The following is a 23647-nucleotide window of genomic DNA, read 5'->3' as shown; positions in this document are numbered from 1 at the left end:
TACAGTCCAAATGTGAGCTGTGAGATAAAGGCAACCTGTGAAAGGGCTGGCTGTGAACCCAGCACCTCTGAGCTGCTGGCTCCATCCCTCTGCAAGAGGCAGCCACCCTTTGCACCGGGTCAGAGGCAGCAGAAAAGCCAGCTGCCTGCCTTGTTGACCACACAGTTGATGACCTGTGCGAGGTATCAGCAGAGCTCAGAGTGCCTTTGTCTCTGCAGAAGCAGAAAAAGAGCCAGGAGCTCCCATCCCTGCTCAGACACCACCCGCTCACTGTGTGAGACCGTGCACTAAACTGGATCAGCAAATCGATCCAAGCTAAAAATACCCCTTTTTGTTATTTGGCTTTTCTTTTTCAGAAGAAAATGCTGGCATTGCCACAGAGAACAAGGAATGCTGGACTCTGTGCTTGTCTCAGGAACAGTCATCTCAGCCAGAAGGGCATCTGGGGCACCTGCCACTTCTAACACCTTTAAAGAGTCCTAACTAATGACAGCCCACACACCCGCTGCAATTCAAACGTGTGCAGGCTAAAACCCTGCACACAACAGATTGCCAAGCTGCTGCAGCACTGCTCAGCTGCAGATTGCTCCAGAGCAGAGCTGCAGTTCCACCCTGCTCAGCACCAATGCTGCTGTTCCCAGGGCTGGGCCTTGCTGGAAGCAGTGCTAATGGAACAGCTTGTACGAGCCAAGGGCTGGAATTGGAATGGAAAGCTGAGGTACTGCTTGCTTGTAATCTGGCTGTGGCCTTCCATGCCTAAAACAATTTCAAAAACAGATGCAGCCAGCTGATATCCCCCCAGACAGTGCTTGTCACTACCTACAGCTTGCCCCCATGATAGGGGTCTGCTCCACAAGTGTGTGGAATTAGAGAATCTCCCACAGAGTGCAGTGGGCTTTGGATAGGTCTAAATGACTCATGAGGAAGCTTGCCAGCTACAGAGCACATGGATCAGCACCTTAACTCTCATTTCTCTAAGAGGCTCCAATTTACTTAGTGCAGCAACTTCTCCCCTTTTCCATAACCTACAATTCCATCTTTCCTCCTGCAGCCCAGGAACTACTCAGCTGCTGTAGGACAACAAGAGCATCTCCAAAAATCCTCAACTTGAAAGGTGCTTAACAAAAAAAAAAAAACCCCACCAGCCAAAGCAAGCAGCATTCTCCAAGGAACACAGGCCACATAAAATTGAAGCAAAGGACCCAAAACTCAACATTTGCCATCAGCTTCAATTAGCAGCAAAGTGGGGTTTGGGAAAACAAGGGCTCTTCAGAGCTGCTATAGGGCAAATACAAAATCCCAGAATTAAACACAAAATCCCCACATGCACATTAATATTCAGAGGCAATTACCTTTCAGCTTAAAGTCAGCCAACATGCATCTTACTACTGCAGCTCTTAAAGCAATCTTGTTTACAACTGGAAATGGATTACATTATCTCAGCTCCACCTATCCACATAATGCACAGCAAACTGTCAAACATAAAATTACAAAATGGTTATTGTAAGGTATCCCCTTCAGCATAAAAATTAATTTGACCTATTTTATTACTAAATTATTACTCCCACACAAATTTTCTATCATAGATATCTATCAGCACTGACATTTATATTCCAGTGAGGCACTCTCAGATGCCTATTTTCTTCTTCTCCATCTCAAAGGTGTATTGAACAGATTTGATGTAAACAGCCTGCCAAGCTAGTTAAAATCTTTAAACTTTACACATACAATTAGATTGTGACAATAACCATTTGCTTAAAAAGAGAGAGAGAGAGAGAGAGAGAGAGCAAGGTACCTACACAGGGTTTCAGATTCTGAAACAAAATGCTTCACCAATTAAAGAAATGATTAATCTAAATTTAAGAAGGACCTATAGATATTTTTACTACAGCTCTGGCAGGTTGTTCTGATTGTCACCAAGAGACATGATTTGACACAATGGCCCTGATTAAGAATGTGCTTAAGTCCTATTAAAGCCAATGGAAGTTAATCATCTGTTTAAGAGCTTTGCTAAATCAGGACCAGAACAGGAGACATTTCCAAAAAATCTGGGCCTGAACTGAACACACACTAATTAGCTGCACACACCAATTACATGATTATGGATGAAACACAGTTGTTTAGCATTTACAACAGCACACTTTGTGTGGAATCATTTAGAAATAAGGTCTAATTATCATTCCATAACAGGTCCCACAATGCATTATAACCCACATATAGCATATTAATTTTACTTAAAGGAATAGCTTGAGAAGGAAAGAGTAAAAGAAAAAAGCAGAAATCCTTCCAATAATATTAGTCCAAATTCTCAAGTGGATCAAGATCTGACCCTTTTGGAACTTCACTGTGTTCACAGGGAGAATGTCTGAGCACACTTGCTCGGCCCAGTTTCCTTATTGCTACATTTTGCTTACAGAAAATATTCACTCTTGCATTTCAAAATGCAACATTTGTACTCGATGCTGCCTAATGACTTAAGCCCTGCACTCAGAAAACAAACAAATTGGCAAAGAACTGCCTACCCAGGATAACCAATACCAGCAAATTTTTCCTAAAAAATATTTGTGCATACAATCCAAAAGTTGTTTTAAGTTCATTTGTGAATGATCTCAATCATTTCAGCTGTTTGACATTAGCCAGAACTGACAAGTCTCACGTTTATGTCCCTTACACTGACATTTATTAGTTTTTCTTAGCAGCAAGATTTTCAGATATGTGACTAAAAAAAGGCTCTGCTTTCATGAAATTAAGAAAAAAAAGGCATTCCCAAAGCCAGAGACTGCTGAAAAGCCATGCTTCAGTGCAAAACACAGCTCAGGAATGAGAAGACCCATCGAGAGTTACATTTATTAAACAAACACACATTAAAAATAAAAAAAAAAAAAAAAACCCATGGTATGTAAGGCAATCTTGGGATTTAAAACTTGACTCATGATTGTGAAAGTTTGGAGCTGGCATGCCAACATGGTGAGCCATCTGCTCACCAACAATTTATAAACGAGACTGCTGCCAAAGCCACCCGATTACTCAGTTCTAATATTAGTGATGTAACTAAAACATGCTTCAAGGGTTTTTCTCCCCATGGACCAGGAAGCACAAAAGAAAAAAAAAAAAAAACCTCATAGAGAAATAGTTAAAAATAAAACAGGTAAAATGTATTTATTCTATATTCTCTTCAAGTCTGGTAAGAAGGAATATTACAGATTAAGTCGATGCTTTAGTTCTGTAATTCCCTCTAAAGTAAGTCAGAGGGGGGAAAAAAATAAATCAGTAGAGTGATTACAAATGATAGGACAAGGAGAATAAGAGAAAGGTTTGGGATGGAAGAGACCTTAACCCATCTCATCCCACCCCCTGCCATGGGCAGGGACACCTTTCACTATCCCAGCTTGCTCCAAGCCCCATCCAGCCTGGCCTTGGACACTTCCAGGGCACCCTGTGCCAGGGCCTCACCACCCTCACAGTCAGAAATTTGTTCCTGATGTTCAATCTGAACCTGGGAAGCCATTCCCCCTTGTCCTGCCACTCCAGATCCTTGCAAATAGTCTCTCTCCATTTTTCTTGCCACAATTAGGTCATCCCAAAGCCTTCTCTTCTCCTGGCTGAACAATCCCAATTCTCTCAGCCTTTCCTCATAGCAGAGGTGCTGCATCCCTCTGATCAACTTGGTGGCCCTCCTGAATGATGTATTCTGTACCCAATGCCCATTTGTTAATAATTGGAGTGGTGGTTGGCTAAAATCAAACACTCTGTGCTCATCTCATAATAGCATATAATACATTTTGAAAACAGAGTAAAAAATAATCAAGAAATTGTGCATGTAAGCTAGCAGGTACAACTGCTGATTTTATTTGTGAAGCCAATTTTACCATTAGAACAGGGCAATTTAGGATAAAAACATTATCCTATTTAAACAAGTCCTTTCTTATTAAAATTCAACATTACAAATAGCAGCAAAACCATGCTGGAAGTCGCTCCACAGTAAATAATCCTTGGGGCAAAAGATACTGAAATGAAACTGCATAGCAAATTACTCACTCAATCATTTTTAAAACGTTGAGTCACAATTGAGTTTTGTTGGCCTGAAACTCCAGATCTATCTCCATGGCAAGTGAGTAGCAAATCCCAAAGCACAGCCAGCATTCCCAGAGCTCAGGCACGAGGATGTGCTGCTGCAGGAGCAAAGCCAGCAGTGCTCCATGTCCTACACCACCACTGCCTCCTGTGTCACCTCCTGCCCACAGAGGTCACAGAATAGTTTAACCACTGGCTTCAGAGTGAGCACAATCAGGACGTTCCCAAGTGCTCCGCAGGGGACACTAATTAGATTCAAAACACAGGCAGTCCTGGTGGCATTAATTAAGAGGACAATGACAGTGACAAGCATCGGGCTTCATTTCAGAACACCTTGCTCTATCACTGCCAAAAGGAGTAGCTTTTAAATCTGCAGTTGGAAATTAAATGCATCATCATTACCCAATTACCATTCTAACTAGTTTCCTCAACAACAGATCGGCTTTATTTACAATTAATTTTGGTTAATGAGCTAGTTGTAATTTTATCTGACGGATAATGGGAGAGAATTAATAATTGCTTAATCCACACAAAATTTTGTTGTTCACATAGAGCACAAAATTTTGACAAATATTTCTGAATTCCAGCCAACAACCACCAGCACATTTTCACCATCTGAAGGCAGCCAAAGCTCAGCAAATGTTACCATTTTACATTGTACTAGGTTAAACTGTTTATATATATAATTAGAATTATTATTATAAACTACAGTCATAATTATAAATTGAGATTTCATCACTGACTCATAAGGAAGCTTTCCCCCTTCCAAAACACCTGGCCAGAACAATTGATTAAGGTCATCTCTTGGATGGTCTGCAAAGATTTATTCCATCAGTAGTTGCACAAGAAAATGCTGCAGAGACCCAATATGGAGAATAAATGGCTCTGTGCACATTGACTGTGCTGTCCATATCACACCTTTGTCTGCTCCCTCCAATGAATTTCAGCCTGGTTACAAAGCCATTTTAAGCCCAGTTCTTTTTATTTTTTATTAGACATTGGTTTTAAATGGTTTTAAGCAATCATCTTCCGTTGCCACATCATCACCTTCTCTCAAAAATAGTTTTCCCTTTCCAAATGCTGGGAAGGGCTGGGTTTGCCCCCAGCCAGTTCCATTGTCTTCAGAGACAGCACAGCAGTCTCTGGCTGGGGCGCTGTCCACCAGACACAGCATCAAAGCTAAGGATCTCCCTGCACCCAGTCATTAAGGAACCCTGGATAATTATATGGCAATTATCACTCACATTTTTACTCTGAAAACACTTCTACTCTTTTCCTAAGGCTCTGTTGTTCTAGGCTGTTAAAAAGAACAGCCAGAGTTCTGGGGCAGGAATGGGGGAGCTGGGACACAGATAAAACATCCTGACATGAAGATGAGCTAGAACATTACAGAGCAGCACTATAGATTATTTCCTGGAATGCACTGCAGTTTGCTTTGGTTTTGAGTACATATGTGATATATATTTACTTGAGCAAAAAAAATCTCACTACTATTGATTTCTCCATAAATATTTAATGGTTACCAGTCAGAAGGTAAATTTAAGTAACAATAGCACTAATGACATTAAATGAATGAAGCACTTTAAAAGTGAGAAAAAAGCAAACACTTCTTTCCAGCATTTTAGACCAAGAGCAGTAAGACAGCAACCTGAAACCATGTTAGATGCTGATAGCCTGACTCATGTCTGGTCTCACAGACAGAGCAGAGAGGTGATTTTGCACAAACATCTCACAAAAAAAGTAGGTTTTGCAAGCAGCAAACTTAGCACAGACTGGCTTCCAACAACTTTTTCCCATGCATATGACATTTGAAAAGGGAGGTGCTAAATAGTTTTTCCTTCAGCCAAGGCACAATTCACATACCTCTTTCTCCTCTTCCTGGCTTCTACATTTTATAAGAATTGCACTTTCCTAGTATTTTTCAAGCCTGTACTTCTCTGTTGTATGTGGCTGAAGCCCTCTCTAAGTGCCTTCCATTTGTATTACTGCACTGCACATGTATAGGCTTGTCAGCAACCAGGGCTGGACACATTTTCCTCTATTTTTCTTTGGCTGCCAACCTTCTCTATTGATATTAGGTAATTTGGGGGCAGCTGATGGGTCATGGCATTCAGACTATGAGAACACTCTGGGATTCACATGTAGGTACATGGGATTTTAGAAAAATAAATTATGCCATTTGTAGAACACAAATTTAAAGGAAGGCCAAGAATAAACTCAGAGCTCTCAGTCTGATAATGTTATGTACTGCCTGACCCTTACATACCCACCTAGCACAACATCCTTCTGAACTCTTGAGAGCTACCTATACTCTGACAATTTGCAGTCACATACACAAATTACGAAGTTGACTGCCTCCCACCTACAAGAGTTGCATTCTTCTAAGATTAATTTCCCTACTTTTTCTCCACCTCTTCAGCCTAAAATTCTGTCCACTCATTTGTATCTCTTCAACTGGTATCCTTTGTAAAGCTCTTAAAACTGAAAAAGCGTGATATAACAAGGAAATATTGGGATATTACTTAGATTATCCAACGGATAATATCCTACAGTGATAAAGGCCTGTGTATTTAAGGTAGGGAGAAAATTTCAAAGAAGGAGTTTCAAGTAAAGCTGGTACCCCAGATTGTTCCACCCAGCTGCACAGAGATGTGTCAGACTCACCCAGGAACTACCTGTGCTGGTAACAAGGTCAAAAACAACTGGTAGGGTTGACCCAATTTTGGGAGATTAAACTGTAAAACTATTACTTACAGCTGCATTTAGGACATGCCTAAATCTGAGAGGTGATGAGGATTAAGGCACTGAGTAAATTTAAGGCCCAATGGTGTATTCTGAAATATTTCTGCACTCAGGCAGACTCTCCAGGGCTGCAGGAGAGAGGCCCCTCACCACGACAGCAATGCACATGCAACACAAAGCCTGTACCTAGGAAGGAACAATTAAAAGCAGTATGCAAAACTGCTAATTAATAAGATTTATTCTCCTTCAGGGGCCGTTATCTTGACAAGGCAAACCCTGCAGGATATCAATTTCTCAAGAAATAAGATTAAAAACCAAACACCATTTTATTCTCTTGCTTGAGCTGTCTCCCTCTATCACAGACCTGGCTGCTAACCAGAACAAGGTCTTCAGTCTACTGCCACTCTTTCCTGGAAGCTTTTAAACCATCCACAACTTTAAGAGAACATTAGGTTACTCTTCCTCAAATGAATAAACCTCATGTCTCTTCTGGGTAAAGAGACTTGTTTTCATACAGAAAGAAGCGATTTCTTTCATTTTCAAAAGAAGGGAACTCACACCATGCTGTTTGCTGCTCCTTGGAGTAAAGCAGATATTTAATTCACGCTGCTGAAGTTTAAATGATGCACACAGAGTTACCAAAAAGTCACTCAGTTTGTGTTTTATGGCTAGATCATTACCTAAAAAATAAACTTTTTTTGTGAAGGGAATCCTAAAATGTCCAAAAGCTGAGTTGATATCTAGGAAAGATTAGGTATGAATTCTCATAGAACTGCACACAGGCATTCCCAAATCAAAGAGTAATTTTGAGAAAAATTACCATGGACTTGAGCATATCACAGGGCTGTGCAGTCAGCACTCTGTGCCACTGACCAACATCTGTTTTCATGGACTGAGAGAACACATGCCCCTTGAGAAAAACCAGGACAACATCACTTTCTTCTGATGGAACTGGGAGGTTTTAAAGGTAGAGGGGGAATGCAAGGAGAACACCACTAAAAAGAAGAAAACTGAGAAAACCCCAGCCTGATGCTGAAGTTCACAGCACACACACCTTTAGTTTTGTTCAAGTGGAAGAACAGAGGGGATAAACAAGAAAACCCCCCATGGGAATGGAAGGCTGTGTCACGAGTGCGGTTTAACGGCCAAAGGAGCATCGCTCCCGTAAGCCCTGCCCAGATCTTCCATTTGCTGCAGAGGAAACCCAGCCTGCCTCACCGCCTCGCATGAGAAGGTTCCTAGCAAAAATAGATGGTGGTAGGACAGGCAGCAAGGGGAGTGGATAAACAAGGTTCATGGACTTCAGGATTTCCTACCTCCTTAGAAAAATATTTCAGACATCCAACCTCCAGGACAAAGGGCCTGAAAACAGCAGCACCAAGGTGTGGCTGCATCTTCTACCCCACTCATGAAGTTTCAGGGTGGACAGTAGCACCAAGTCCTCCAAAGGGTTCTCCAAGCCACAGACAGGACAGGGACCTGAATATTCACACTGATCTTGCCCTTCTCTCTCCCCTACTGCAGTGACTACACCTGTGCCCAGAGCAACCTCACAGGAGGTAGGTACCAACACCACAGCAGGAATAGAGGCTAGAAAAAACCAGTCTGTGCAGCTTCTCCAAGTAACATGAAACCATGGTGGGGAGAGCAGACAGGTCTGCAGTGAATCAGGTTCCCTGGCTCATGACTTGTGTAAAGCCCACAGTCTGTTAAGAGGGGCTCCTACCTGTATAGGAGAATGATACACTTCAACTCCTCTTTTTTTTTTTACTACCAGTTGGTAGACACAGATATTCACACTATCCACACTGGGGATGGGAGCATGGTTTGGCCCTAGGACTGACCTCCCCTCCATATGTCACAGCATATGCCACAGTTGAGATGGCCACAATGCACAGAGCTTCACCACACAATTGCAGAAGGCTTTAAGCATTTGCCCATATACAGGAACACCTCACCTCTTCAGAAGGCTTCAGGCACTGCCCACACACAGTAACACCAGGGCACCTCAGCAGGCTGCAAGCATCTGCCCTTCTTGTTCTTCAGCCCAGCCTTTTATCCCCTCCTGTTGATGCCCTGCACCTGTGTGCCCTCTGTTCCCTTTGGTGGTTGGTCAGTGCCCCTGGGCACTCCATGGCTCGTTCCCTTCAATAGCATTCACCTGTCCTGCACAGCTGTGCCCACTGGGGATGAGGCTGGGCCCAGCCCCACTCCCAATCACCACAAACTGTGTGCCTACACCCATACCTGAGAGAACATGGGGATCTGACCACCAACCTGAGCTTCCCCAAAGGGAAGAACAAGAGCCCTGTGACCTCTCTGAACAGGACAAACACAGAGAAACCATGAGCTAAAGGAGCTCATACAATGCACACAGAGCCCACTACCTCTGTGGTGCTATGCCATGGCCACACAGCGTTACAGGAATAAACCCCCAAACTGAAAAGATTTTTTTTAAAAATAAGAGGCAGAGAGAGAGCAAAAGTCAGTTAAAAAACCCCAAAAAGACATTCTAATTCACAGAAGTTGACATGACCTATCAGCATAGAAATGAGGGGGATCAATCAAGCCCATGCTTTTCCAGGAACAGTGCCTGCTGTTTTACGGTACTTTCCAATGTAACACCTGTAACAGCACTTGCAGGTGACCCTGCCAGCCAGGGCTGTGCTCAGAGCTGGAGCTTCTGCCAGCATCTCTCTGCCTGTGAGGGATTACAGTTCTTCAAAGCCACAGGCTGACACAGCAGTGCCAGCAGAAGCCGGTAATGTGGACCTGGCTCCAGATCAAGGGCACATTTTGCTGGGCAGTGTGAATAGGGGCTCATCCACACACAGACCTGGCAGTGCTCAGTGGTGTGGGAAGAGTTAAAATTCCACACACACACCACAACAGGGTACTTTAGGACCACCACAATTATTCCTGTGCAGGACAGGAAATAAAACTGCACTGGTATTAAGGTACTTCTGAATGCATCTCATTGTGGGGCTGCAAAAATTAAATGCAAAATAACCCCTAAGCAAAAAGATATTGTAAAAAAATCCTACTTTTGACAAAGGCTAACATGTACCATCCAAGTCTCCACCCTAAGTGATCTACAGCTTCTGTGATTCAGAAAATAAAAGGCAAGAGGGAAAAAAAAAAGCACAGAAACATGAAGGGACTCCCTACAATGACCAGAATTTGGAGGAAAAGTGGGCTTGTGGTGACCTAACCCAGAGCCGTATCTGTCATGTTCATTGCTTCTCAGAGATAATCCAGCTCTGCTTCCTTCCATTGGGATGCAGCAGTCAGCTGCCTGGACCCCAAACAAGCACCCACTGCCTAGGGAAGGGACAGCACGCTGTGGCACAGGCTCCTCACCTGGGCTGGGAACAGGTCTGATGCTACACAGAGCAGTGGCTCAGCCTTATCTTCAATTTTCTACAGAATTTCAGAACAGGTCAATTTTAAACCTGTATCAAGGTGGGTTCTTCAAGGATTTTCATTCGCTGGGATCACTGAAGCAAAAGGCAGAAAAGGAGGCTCTGCCTTTTCCTCACAGAAAGAATGGAATCACTCCTTCAGGGTGCCCCTCTTGGTACTGGAACGACAAGCACTGCTCACCCTCAGCTGTGCACAAAGGTAGCACAAAAAGCTGCATTTCCACCTCTAAAACTTAGCCCTGCAAACCATCACTTAGCTGAAGGACTAGACAGAGCCTGTGGCCCACAGGAACTAGAAACAAGCCTTTGAACCAATTTCCTGAGAGAAGATATCCATTGATTTCAACAGGAGCAGCACCTTCCCCCAGATTCAGGGATGGGAAACACAGAACGCTCTCCTCCAACAGGTACCTTGTCATCCAGTGTCATATTTCATGGAAGATGAGGATTGCTCTTTTCGTTGGCATGTCTGAAAAGGAACTGAAATTCCAGAAGCAAACACTGAAAATTTGCTGACTACAAAGCTAGCAAGAGCACAGTGTTGTAACAGGGTGTGTACCAGGGAAAGTTAACTGAACCTGACAGTCCAAGAGAATAACAGAGGCTTCCCAAGGAAGGTGTGTGCTGCAACAAAGCCCTGGCAGATGACCTTTCAAGGGACTTCCATCAGAATGAATAAAAACCTATTTAATGAGATTAACTGATCATTTCACTCCACCCTCGTTATAACACTCACTGAGAGGGAGGAATGTTTTTGCAGCTGAGTGTGCAGCTCCATAGGGAATGCCAGGACTGTGACAGAAGACGGGAAAAACACACAGGGGAGCCCTTCACCATTGCAGTGTGGGCTACAGATACTCAAACACCAACTCACTTCATACTCTGGGTTGGTTTACATAGAGAGTTCATATCAGAGGAACTTTTTCATGATTTTAACCACGCCAGTGTGAAAAATCTGAGCTGATGTGGATAAAGCTATAACAATTCAAGATACATCCCAGGAAATGCTTAATTTCCAGTTAACCCTTTCCTCTGTTTCGGTTGTAGTTTTTTTCAAGAAACACAGCAGAGCTTTGGTTTCTTAGGTGTGGAAAACCCTTCTATTTCTGTTAAAATCCTGATGATTGCCTTTCCATTTAATATTTTTTCTTCTCAAACTCCAAGAAAGCTAAATGGGTAAAACTTTGATTAGCACTACTGCCCTGGCAATTCCCAGGAAGTCTGAGGATAAAAGACTGAAGCAAAGACCGTGCTCTTGTAAGTGCCCAAGGAGCTCACATCTTACAGTTCCCTGCCACACTTTATTGAGCTCATCCCTCATGTCTGAGCTCATCTTGGCAAAATCCATCTTCACTGTCCTTCAACCTGCCAAACCACAGGTACATCTGTATTGGGCACCACCGTGCAATTCCACAGCTGAGTGCTAAAAAATCAAAGTGTCAAGGCTGCAAAGTCAGACACAAAGGACTAGAGGGCATCTGAAGTGACTGTCAAAAGTCCACCTGCCTGCACTAAGGCAGGAGATACCCAGACCAATAAATGCTGCCTACCATACTCCTTAAAGGCTGCTGAGGAAAGAACATTCCTCAGCATCTCGAGGTGATCAGGTCCAACTTTTCAGCACTTTCCAAGATATTTGGAAGAAAAGGAGACCTGAATCCCCAGCTCAGAGCACAGTAGTTTGGCTGCCAGAATTCTTCATGCCCCAGTGCACACATCAGGGGAGTGACTGCCTCAAAGCACTGATTCAGTCCCTCTCTGCAACCACCCTCCCTAAAGGAAAGCCTCCATCACCTCATCCTACTGAAATGCCCACATCACATCCTGAGCCAGGAAAGAATCCCAGAGCAAGGTTCAGCCTCACATGCCTGGGAGTAAATTCTGGTGGCGACAAGTCTTGTTTGCCACGGAGCTGAGGCACAGAGCAACTTTTAACTTTATGCGGTTTCATTCCAACAGGAATGAAAATTCCAAAATTAGGCTCCAAAATTACATTTCTTTATCCTTACAGATGCACCAATACAGCTGTGGTACCTGTAACTCTCCGCTCAGGACAAAACAGTAGTTTTATGACAACTCAGGCTTCAAAAATGAAAGTGATCAGGAAAGATTTCGGACTTTGATGCCACAAAAAAAAAGTACAACCGACAGTCCACCCTGATCATTTGTAAAATAGCATTGGCTACATTATAATGAAACCTTGCCCAAGTTCTCTTTAAACAGCACTGCTGAAATCATCCCCACTTAGGGCTGCTGTCCCAATTAGTGATCTCGTCAGACAGCACAATCATTCCCCACCACGGAGAAAACGCCATCACCTCATTATTTGCAGCAGCAGAGTCAGCCGACATGGCTTATTCTCTTAATGAATTAATTCTCATAACTTACTAACGCTTCCAGCTACTATAAACACCTCCTGAAAGCACACCACAATTTTAATCGGTTTCAAACATCAGATGTTGGGTTTGATATTTATGATTGTTCTGCCTCTGTTTCATTTAAGGGCTCCTTTTGTCTATGAAAGCAAAGATAAGAAAGTTAACTGGGACACCCACTGTCAAGGCTCTAATTTAAGGGGAAATTGCCTTTGTCGCTGACTGTCAGATGCTAATAGCTGCTGCTACTATTTTCCCTATGATAGCAGGCCAGTGATCTTAGAGAAGTGTCCTTCATCCTAAACAAAGCAATGATTGAGTCAACTAATTGAACAACTGTGCCCCTGCAGTTTCTAAAGCAGACATTCCTCTAAGTCCATTTTAACCTACAGGAAAAAAATATCTCTAATAACTGGAGTGAGAACTCAGTGTGGCATTGTGGGGAGGTGACTGGGAATTATTTCTTTTTAAAGCCTCTTTTATAAGGATTCCCCATTAGCCTTTAATTAGCATGCCAGCTCCTATTCGGAGGTTTCTGATCACTCACAGCCCAGTTCAGCACTCACGGACAGGAACAGAGCAGACTCCCTTGAACTCTGTGGGGTCTGTGGGGGGGCTTAGGGCCATGCAGGGAACTCTGTAGTACCAACACAAAGTTAATTGAGCAAGCCTGTGACACCCAGCTCTGCCTGTCAGCCTTTGTAAGAGTTTTCCTACAGAAGATCAAAAGAAAACCTGGACTTCCAGATTTGGGGCTATGTAAATATATCATCTGTACTCAGCAGGTGTAACACTAATTCATCTTTTGCTGTACAGAACAGTGAGATGATCTATCAACCTCTTCGGTCTGACTATTTACATGTATTTTAAATCTTTGCTTACATAAAACTACAGTGAAATATTTTAGAACAGAGCATCTGCCAACACACATGCAGTGCTCTGCTAAAGGCAGGTATATGTAAGATCATCAGTTAGCTATGACAGGTGATTTAGTGTGATTCATCTTTCAGGATCATCTCATTCACAAGGAAAATTGAGTGTCATCCTCATCCATAACCTACAAATACCATCTAGATACCTGAAAATGACAATAGGTTAAAGGATGCAGCAGCCAAAATATTCGACCCAAACCCTTTTGGAATAGAACCCGAAAACATCAGTAAACCAGCCAGAACTACTAACACAGATTGCCAGGGGCTAATGAACATAGGAAACTCTTTACCCAGCACATAATTTTGCTGTTGCTGGGAGAGCACTACTCAGTCATTTCAGCACAGATCCAAGAAATTTCCTTCTTTTGGTGTTTCTCCTCCTGAGCCAGACACAAATTCCGACTAAATTAAGAGCTGTGGTTCAAAACAATTCAGTGGAAGGCAAGAAGAACAAAGGTCAAAGCTTAGATCTCTACCTTGCAGGTGCACATCCAGAGCACACAGCCAAAGAGGGCCATGCGCTTCTGGCAGTGACTGGCAACCCATCCAGGAGTGAAATATTTGGGGTCTGCTCCCTGTATCACCTCCTTCACTCCCAGGTCCTACCCAGCCAGGATGACCCATCCTGGGCTTTGCTGTAACATCAGCCAACATCAGCCAACTTAATCTCCAGCAACCCCCTGAAAATCAAACCAGTCTGAAACAGAACACAGCCACTGCCTCTACCTAAAACAATGGATGATGGGTCAGTCCACTGGGAGCTACTAAATTCATATAAAATATTTCAAACAGCTATTTCACCTCTATCTTTCCTTTTACAATACCAAAAAGAAAACCCAAAAGAGCTTTCAAAAAGAGGTACAGGCCCCTGAGCTACCACACCTTTAAAAGGATTTCCTGTGCCCCACAAAACAGGTGGAAAGCTCTAAAGCCCAGCCTGGCGATTTAGCCTACACATGCCAGATTCAAGATTTGGCCAAAAACCTTAAATGAACCAATGTAACAGCTGCCACAAAATCCCACAATCTCTGATCAATACCTTCCATGTTTAAGGCAGCACAAGCCGCCTCTCTGCACAACAATCCTAAGCCTGCAAAGAGTAAATAAATTACAATAAATTTCAGAAGCTTGGGAAACCGTGGCAGAGCCCTTAATTTTTCAACAGCAGCACATCCTAATCTCAAAGCATTTGAGACACCTATGATAGGCCAAAAAGCTCCTCTTAAAAAAATAAGATATCCACCAAAGCTGCAGATACATATGTGTTGCAAAAAACTAATGAAGTTTAAAAACCATTGAAAATGTTAACACAATGAACATGAAAATACTGAGTGTGTTAAAGCCTTTTGCATGACTTCATTCTAGATCTTTTTATTCCTAATTTGACTTTGGTTTTCAGTCTAGATTATAAAGAAGATTTAAAACACAGATACTTTTTTCCCCTTCCAATGAAGCCTTCCCATTAATAAAAAGGAAACAAAGAAAATGAAGAAAGTGAGTAGTAAAACTTTTACAACATAATAAAGTATATCTGAATCCCAGTGCAGCACAATTGGAATTGTCTAAAGATGCTGAATTATGGGTGGTTGTCATATAAAGTTCAGTCCATGGTATTAGAAATCATATTCTCCAGCAACATGTATATAATTGAGAGATCTTCATAATAATCCTCAGTTTAAAGGCTCATAAAACTGCGCTTTACCCGTAATTTGCAAGAGGAAAGGATTCTTAAAGGAAAGTAACATCTTTTTCTCAGAAAGACTCTGAAGGCTGTGCATTTTTAAACAAGCAACCCTAGAAACTCTGTCTCTTTCAGAGGCTCTTGTAAGGCATTATACTAACCCTGGGTTTAAATAGATAAATATGTATCTGTAGTACACACAACCAGAAAGAAAATTAGTATCAGAGAAAGGAACACAAAGTATGTGGAAAGCAAAGCGCGCTACATTTTTTCAGGACTATAAGTGCAGAGGTTACATTAAGGTAAATATCTTGTAACACTGTAGCCAACACTTAAACAAGGTTGGGCACTCACACACAGAAAATGAAGATTGTTGCATTTATGAAATTGCATAAACCACATTTATCCACCTCCCATATAGAACAGGAGAATAATTCTATAAATATTATCAGCTCTTGACACTCTGTGCAGACTCACTAAACTCTCAGTTTCTACCCGACATTCTAAACCAAACTCCTTTCAGTTTGTTAAAATCAACTTTAGCTTTGTAAATAAAATTTGTTTGTTTTCAAACAAAGCTACTTCAAGCTGTTTCAGGAAGCAAAGAAAGTAACAGTAGTAATAATAATAACAATTTCTATTTGGATTTCAGAACCTGAGGAAACAAAACTAGCACAAGTCAACCCTGGTGTTTTCCTACCTGGAGCAGGTACGGACCAGCTCTCAAATGCCACCTTGGGATAGCTCAGACTAGCAATCCCATTCATGTTTAGATGAGACACCAGCACGAACAAGAACCAAAAAAAAACCAAAAAGAAACTCTTCCCTGTCCTCCTCTGTTGTTAGCAATGCCAACAGCAGTGGCTAGGACCTAAAGCGAGGACCAGGAGGACCAGACCAAGCCAAGCCAACCCTGATCTAGAGAGAACCAGGCTTAAGAGGAGACTTACTGCCTGCCATGTGACAGGGGGAGGTGTGCTGCCCATTGGGAGTGCTAGAGGTGAGGTCGATGGCCATGCCGCAGTGCTCCCTCTCAGGCGAATAGTCATTGTCACCTGCGAGCACAACACACATCCCGTCAGTTCGTCAGTTTGTATCCCTTCTTCGGGAGAGATACACAAACATCGAGAGCCACAGCCCGCTCGCTCTCCTCACCCCTGCCCTTCCCTCCTTCACCAGCGGCGTCTTCCAGAGCCTCTCACACCTCTCAGTTGCCCAAATAACATTTGGCTGATTTTAAGAGCCCCCTCAAAGCTACTGTCTGAACAGCACCCTATTTGTTACTCAGACTCCTGTGGCAAACTTTGTCCCAGCTGTTGGTTTTAAGTAAGTTAGGATTACTTTTCCATTAGCAGACAGGGACAATCCAGGCTGGGCAAGGGAAGACTTGTAGTAATTAGTCTTAGTAATAGTAATTCACCAGACCTTCATAGGGTCTGTATGAATAGTAATTCATACCGACCTTCCCTCAAAAGCTCTGGATTAACTGACTGTTAAAAAGCACAACCCCCCCCCCCCCCCCCCCCCCCCCACAGAAAACATAGAGAAAGGCATAAAAAGTTTTTGGCTGCAGTTTGAATTTCTGGAGAACAACTCTCTCTAATTTGCAAAGTTCATTCACCCCCAGCAAATATTTAAACCTAGAGATAATCACCCATGCACCCCATCCCCATGCATGTCTCAGTCATACAGAGAATTTATATTTAAATGCTACTAATTCAGTGTCAATGCAGACACTGTGCAGAAGCAAGCTAAACTTTCAGGTTTCTGCATTATACAAGGGAGAGTAGGAAAAGAAAAGCAATTCAGAATAATCAAAATGACTACTTACATGTAATATATCCATCAACAGCCTCTGCTTCCATAGTCAAAGTGCAGTGCTGCAAGGCAGAAAAGTACACTCTCAGAGACGCCTGTCAGTATCAACCATTAAATGATTAAACTTACTTAAAGCCCTAAGTAGTTGCCCATTTTATTGCTGTTGCAACCACTGCCTAGAGAAACACACAAGTGCACTGCATGTGCTCGTTTGCAAATCACTGAACTCTTCCTGTAAATTATGTGAGCAGACATGCAGCTGCCCCTGCCCAGGTGGCACCTGGATCATCCTGGTCTGACCATACCTCTCTCTCTCTGTGCCCCACTCATGCTTTTGCCTGGTCTGAGAGGTTTTTTTCCTGACTTTCTTCTTGTTTCTTCAAGCTGGGATGGTAATGCTCTATCAATTATCTGCAGCCAGAAGAGACTTTGAGGATATGGATATTACTGACAATTGCTCTTTTCGCACACACTACAAGACACTGCCTCCTGGTCTAAACAAAATAAACCTTCCCGTGTCCATTCCCCTTGGACACAGCTGTTCCAGCTTTGTCCCACACCTCTGTGTGCACACACACCTGTACACACACCTGTTCACTCTAACCCTATTTATTTGCCACAGCACAGGGCCAAACATCACATTTCATACTCCCAGATCACGCATTTTGTGGTGTGAAGCAATCTTAAAGTTTCTGGAAGCACTTTGCTGACACAGAACAAGCTATTACTTTCCCGAAACCCAAGTAACTGTATAGAATGACACCCCCTAGCTATCATTTGATATATATTGTGGGGGGGAGAAGAAAAAAAAAGGAGAGATCAATAATCATAACTATGTTCTTTTAAGTAGAAAAGTTAAGAATCTGACATGACCAGAGGAAAATTTTATTTCCTCTCTCCCTCCATGGCCTCTTTTTTTGCCTTTAGTTTCAAAACTCTCACTGCACCAGGCAGCTAAATTATTCACAATGAGCCATTTCTGTATTGATCGCCAAGTATATTTAGCCCTGGCTCCTGGAATTTCTCCATTACTTACTGGAAAACAGGCAGCTTCACTTCTTGTCTCCAAAACCACTTCCCTCCCCCTCCCTTAACCCTCTTTCCTTCCCTCCCTCCCCACTCCCTGCCTTTCCCCCAATAAATAAATACTTTTCTCTGTGCTCTTCTTTGGTATAAAGCAGATCAAATTCCCAAGGCATTCAGAACATAACACTTACATTTCAACCTGCCTAGCTGCTACCAAACTCTCTTCAATTACTGATTTTCACAACTCTTAAAAAAGAAATCTCAAAAAAAAAAAAAAGCAAAAAAAGTTTTCAGAACAGGTAAGCCACTTCCTCAAGCCCTTCAAAATTACCTTATCTTCCCCCTAGTCCAGGTAGGCAGGCACACACTGAGAAAAAGAAAGAAACATCAGAAGCAACAGGGAAAGATCATCCCAGCCAATGAAGTGGAAGGAAAGAAAGGGGAGGAAGGGAGGAGGAAGAGAAAGGAAGACAAAAAGAAACACAGAAACATCCATAACCTAAATTAAAACACAGCTTGAATTTTATTCTTTTATTTCTTCAATGGGGAGAGGAGGAGGAAGAGGAGAGGGAAAAGAAAAAGTTTGGTCACCATTTTTAGGCTGGTGATGGCAAATCCCAGCTGCTGAGCCTCTCCACAAGGAATGGAGGGAGAGAGTTTTGCTCGAGCTGAAGACACATAAAGATGGAGAAAGTTTTAAAAAATCGTTTTTTAAAGGCGGGGGGAGAAGAGGAGGGGGAAAGAGAGACGGGGAAGGGGAGAGGGATAGGGCAGAGAAACTCGCCCCCGCCACTTACAGGTGGGGCATGCGGAGCCGGGAGCCGGGAAGCCCCGGGATGAGCCGGCGGGGAAACTCGCTCAGGAATGGCACATACTTTGAAGGAAGATGAAGAACAAAAAAAAAAAAAAGAAAAAAAAGAAAAAAAAAGGAGGGAGAGGGAGGAGGGAGGGAGGGAGGGAGGGAGGTCAGCCGGTGCTACAGCAATGCGATTAACTAGCGCGGAGAGAGAGAGAGAGAGAGAGAGAGGAAAACTTGATCCACCGGTTCCTTACGGATTCCACGGGATCGGGGGGGAGCGGAGGGATTGCGGGGCGGGATGAGAAGGGGGGATGAGGGGCGGGATGGGAAGAGGGGGGCCCGGCGGGCGCACTCACACCCCGCGCAGCAAAGCCGGGCCAACTTCCCCGGAGCGCCGCTCCGGCCCTGGGCGACGCCGGGCTCCGCGCCTCATCCTGCCTCTCCCCGCCCCTGCCACAACCTGTCAAAGTCATGGAAGTCCTGCCTCGCTTGTCATTTTATTCCCTTTCCCCCCTCGTCCCCGCCGCAGGCCGCAGCCCCCCGGGGGCGCGCAGGTGGCGGCGGGCGCTGAGGGAAATGGCAGCGGGGCCGGGCTGGGTAACGGACCGGCGAGACCCGCCGCGGCTTCTGCCCCTGCTGCCTTCTGCTCTTCGTGGGGGGTTTTTCGTTTGCTTGGCTTGTTGGGGGGTTTTTTTAATTTTTTTTTTTTTTTTAATATTTTGAGCTAACAGCAACAAGTCATCGGCGCCCGCGGGGATGCTGCACAGCCGCGCTCGGCTCGGGGACCCTCCGCACACACAGACCCGCACGGACGGACCGAGCCCCGCGTCCCGCCGGCCCCGGAACGGAGCTGTCCCTCCTCCCGCCGGGGAAGGGGGGACCGGGGAGGGAGAGGAGAGGAGGGGAGGAAGGGAGGGGAGAAAGAAAAAGAAAGAAATAATAAGAAGCCAGGCGCAGATTTACCTCAGCCGCGCAGGCAGTGAGTCAGTTCCATCCCCCTTTTGTTTGTGTGTTTATTAGTGTCGGCTCCCTCTGCCCAGTGGAGGTGTGTTTGTGCACGGCAGTTGGCTGTGGGGGGACTAAGGCGGCGGAGGAGCCGTAGCTAAGGGTAATCCTGTTTTTACTTCCTCCATCTTCAGAGAGCAGAGGGTTAGCCTGGGACAGCTGGTCAAACCCCGAGAAACCGATCCGGCGGCGGCGGCGGCGGCCGCTCTCCCTCCCTCTCTCCCTCCCTCCCACAGACACACACACACAGACACACACACTCATTCGCTCCCTCCTTCACACACTCCCTTCCCTCCCTCACAGACAGATCCGCGCACACCCTGCCTGACACACACACACACACACCCTCAGAGATACGCGCACTCCCTCACAGCCATACACACCTCCTCCTTCACACACACTCCCCCAGACACACACTGTCCCTCCCTCAGGCTCAAACCCACGCACACTCATTCACTCCCTCCCTCACACTCAGTACTCCCCCATGGGCTCACACTCTCTCCCTCACGCACAGCCAGTCCCTCACACATTGTCACTCCCTCACTCACACTCAGCCCTGCACACACGCTCACTCCCTCACACTCAGGTCTCCCCTCAAAGTCTCTCACACGGACACACTCGCTGCCTCACTCGCGCTCAGTCCCTCACACACACAATCCCACGGACACTCATCCCTCGCACACACTCACGCTCAGTCCCCCACACTCCCACACTCGCTCCCCCCTCCACCTTCAGACCCCTTTCCCGCCCCGCGGCGCCTCAGCCCCCGCGGGGCCGGCGCGGCGGGGGGCGGGCGCCCGCAGCCGGCGCGAGGCCGCTCAGCGCGCTCGGCAATCGATTACAGGACAAGTGCGGCCGCCGCCGCCGCCGCCACAGTGCGCGCCCCGCGCCTCACGCGGGCGGGAGCGCGCGCCCTCAGGGCACGGCCGCGGCCCCTCAGGGCGGGCACCCCCCGCATCCCGCCGGCAGCCGCCGCCCAGGGGCTCCCGCCGGCCGGCCGGGCGGAGGCACCGGCGGAGTCATGATTCAGCACTTGTATTTATAACCGCCCGGGGGGCGGCCCGGCGTGTTACTTAATTAAACATTCGCGGCTGATACGAGCTGAGTTTCCGCGTGGAGACGGCCCGGGTGCGAGTGAAGCCTCTATACGGCATTCCAGCCAGGTCCCGGGAAGTCGGTGTGTGGGAAAAGTGTCAAAACCGGGATTAATGTCCTGAGGGAGATCCTCTCGCTGCCTTACAGCCAAGGCTGAAGGAATGAGCCCGAGTATTTCCCACAGCGAGGGGACATCCCCCCACTGAGGGGACACCCCCTCAAATCCCCTCAGGGGCTTTCCCCAGCCCAGCCCTCATGTCTGAGGGTGAATGTTTGCTATGCTTCCTCACAGAAGTTTTCCCTGCTTTCCACAGGTCCTGGACCAGGTGCCAACAGCATTGTCCTGCTCTCTTCTCTTTGAGCTGCTGGGCGCTGGTGACCCTGGTAATGCCATCATGAGGCACCAGAGTTTATGGCCCATTGAGAAGCTGAGGTTGAAATGATGACATTTCAATTTGCAAAATTAAGCAAGTACGCACTAGAAAGCATCGGGATTCAGGCTGCCCATACACCCTTGAGCCTTTTGACCCAACAGAGCAACTGATGGGAATAATGGAAGAGTTATCCTTGATTTTCACTGGTACCAAAGGAGAGTAACACCTGCATTTTGCCACTGAGTTTCAGACAAACGCTGATGGAAGTACCACCATCACTGCGTACCCACATTCTTTGTATATCAAAGGCTCTAGGTACTGGAAAAATTTGCTTTGAGGCAAAATCTCAACTACAAAATCTTGAAGCAAAAGCCTTAACTCTTGCTCTCACTACACACAAGCACAATATTGTTGGTAGAGACAAGGTGAACCCCAGGTTTTATTAGCACTGTCACTTCGCATCAAATGACGTTCTGCTTTGTAGCATAGCAGCAGAGCCACCCAACCCTGAGAGAGGGAGACAAACCCCACTTTGGAAAAGTCACTAAATGATTCAGCCAGCCCAAGACTAAAGTTAATTGACAGCTCTCTCCCCAACACCACAAATTTGAGCCAATTAGTCACTACGCCACATCTGTGAAATGGGTTTAACTTAACTCTTCTCCTTTTGCATAGGAAGAAGGCAGAAAGGTCAGGGGACTGGCCACAGAGAGCACCCAGAGCTGAGCCTAGAAAGCAGAATTCATGTTTCCCACGCCTACGTATCAACAACTAGACTTGGCTTGCCTACACCAGAAAATAGACTGGCATAGCTGGAGCTGGGTAATTATACCGTAACAGTTTATGCCGGAATAACTCTCCTTGCGGACACTCTCCTCCAGATGGAAAGTGACTTCCCAAAAGCTGGCCAAATGAATTCACTCAACAGCACACACTGGGTGTTTTGTCTTTCCCCCCACCCCTCCTTCCCCTCTTCATTTTGGGGGGTAAAAATTCCTGAGATGTGGGTCTCGGCAGCAATTTGAAGCCTTCGATCACTTTTAGAGACCATTAAAAGTGGGGACAAATGCAAAACATGTCATTGAAATGCTACAAGTCTTGTTGTCAAGATTTTTATGGTGCTTTTCATCAAAATGTTGAAAACTGAAAGCTTCCAGCTGGCTCTCCATACAGGTAATAACTTAATAGCTAACAGCTTTTCTCCCAAAGCTGCTGGAACCTGCTTGAGCCATGGAAGCTGATGGGAAAAGCCAGACTCATCCTCTACAGTAAATATTTTCTGATTTTTTAAATCAAGCTGCTCTGCAAGCTTTTGAAACCAAATGAAGCTGTGAAAGCAAGGAGGAGTGACCAAGGGAAAAGTACAGGGAATAAAGTGGCAGGACTTGGCTTTGTAAATCAGCTTGCCACCTCCAAGGGCTGCAGAGATGGGCACATCCTCACTACAGCAACTCTGGGCTGGATCACTGGTTTCAAGGCAGAACTTGGCAGAACTTGGGCTGTAGCAAGAGCTCCACAGTCATTTGCATTGCCCAGCTCAGCAGAGCTGCTCTGGTGATCTTGAGGGCCAAGTGATGGCTTGGGGACCAAGAGAGCCAGATTCAAATCCATCAATGACCAGAGGGCCTCTGCACGATTTTGGCCAAGCCATTATTGCCCTGCATTTCAGTTCTGCATTTCTGAAACAGAGCAATTAAAGGAATGAGAGCTTTTCTTCTGCCAAGCAGTGTCCCAAGAGCAGTTCTCAGCTTTGCCACATTAGAGAGGTCCCTCTGGCACACCTCTGAAAGAGCCCTTCCTGGAGCTCCTTGGCTTTCCATTGCCATCCACAGGACTCCTGCCTGCCCTGGGACGGTGCTCTGCCACACAAGTCCAGCTGTCCCCAGGATCTCAGGCTGTGCCAACAACTACCTGCTCAAGAGCTGTGATGTCCTCCTTGGCACTTGCTCAGTCTCCCAGAGCCTTGGTTCCCCTCCTGTGTGCTGCAGATAGCAGAGCTCCCTGGTCTCACAGGAGGGTTTAATTTCTCATCATGTGACAGCAATGTGCTTTGATAGGTTTGATGGGCTCAGCCTGTTTCCAGCTAAATATTTAAACATTTCACCCATATATGTGTGTGTGTGTGTATGCACATGCACACGTGAGAATTATTATTCAAAACCTCCATCATGCTTTTAATGTAAATTCTGGTTTAAAGTGTCTGATTTCCCTTTTTTATATGCCTGTATAAGGGCAAGGTGCTCTAGGAATTCACTCCCAAAACCTTCTATATGTAAATAGTAGCTCAGCACAGTGTAAGGCCAG

At 45.2% G+C, this 23647-nt stretch overlaps 1 protein-coding gene across 3 annotated transcripts in view; it reads right to left on the bottom strand.

The window, feature by feature from the left end:
• Positions 1–20019, bottom strand: part of IKZF2 (IKAROS family zinc finger 2) — a 111365-nt gene extending 91346 nt beyond the window's left edge. For 2 of the 3 annotated variants that reach the window (XM_054278257.1, XM_054278259.1), the window contains exons 1-3: positions 19833–20019; positions 17058–17106; positions 16177–16281 (exon numbers count right to left, since the gene is read on the bottom strand). In XM_054278257.1, the coding sequence (XP_054134232.1) occupies positions 16177–16281; positions 17058–17091 (139 nt within the window). In that variant the 5' untranslated portion in view covers positions 17092–17106; positions 19833–20019. Of the gene's footprint in view, positions 1–16176; positions 16282–17057; positions 17107–18401; positions 18438–19832 lie in introns of all 3 variants that reach the window. The other variant, XM_054278258.1, reaches the window with a different exon arrangement.
• Positions 20020–23647: the final 3628 nt, after the last annotated feature.

Source organism: Melozone crissalis, unplaced genomic scaffold, assembly GCF_028551555.1.
Source record: "Melozone crissalis strain CALT ecotype California unplaced genomic scaffold, PUWL_Pcris_2 ptg000023l_1, whole genome shotgun sequence".
Classification (NCBI taxonomy): domain Eukaryota; kingdom Metazoa; phylum Chordata; class Aves; order Passeriformes; family Passerellidae; genus Melozone; species Melozone crissalis.
The sequence above is the reverse complement of the archived record's forward strand: the minus strand, read 5'-3'. Positions and strand labels throughout refer to the sequence as shown.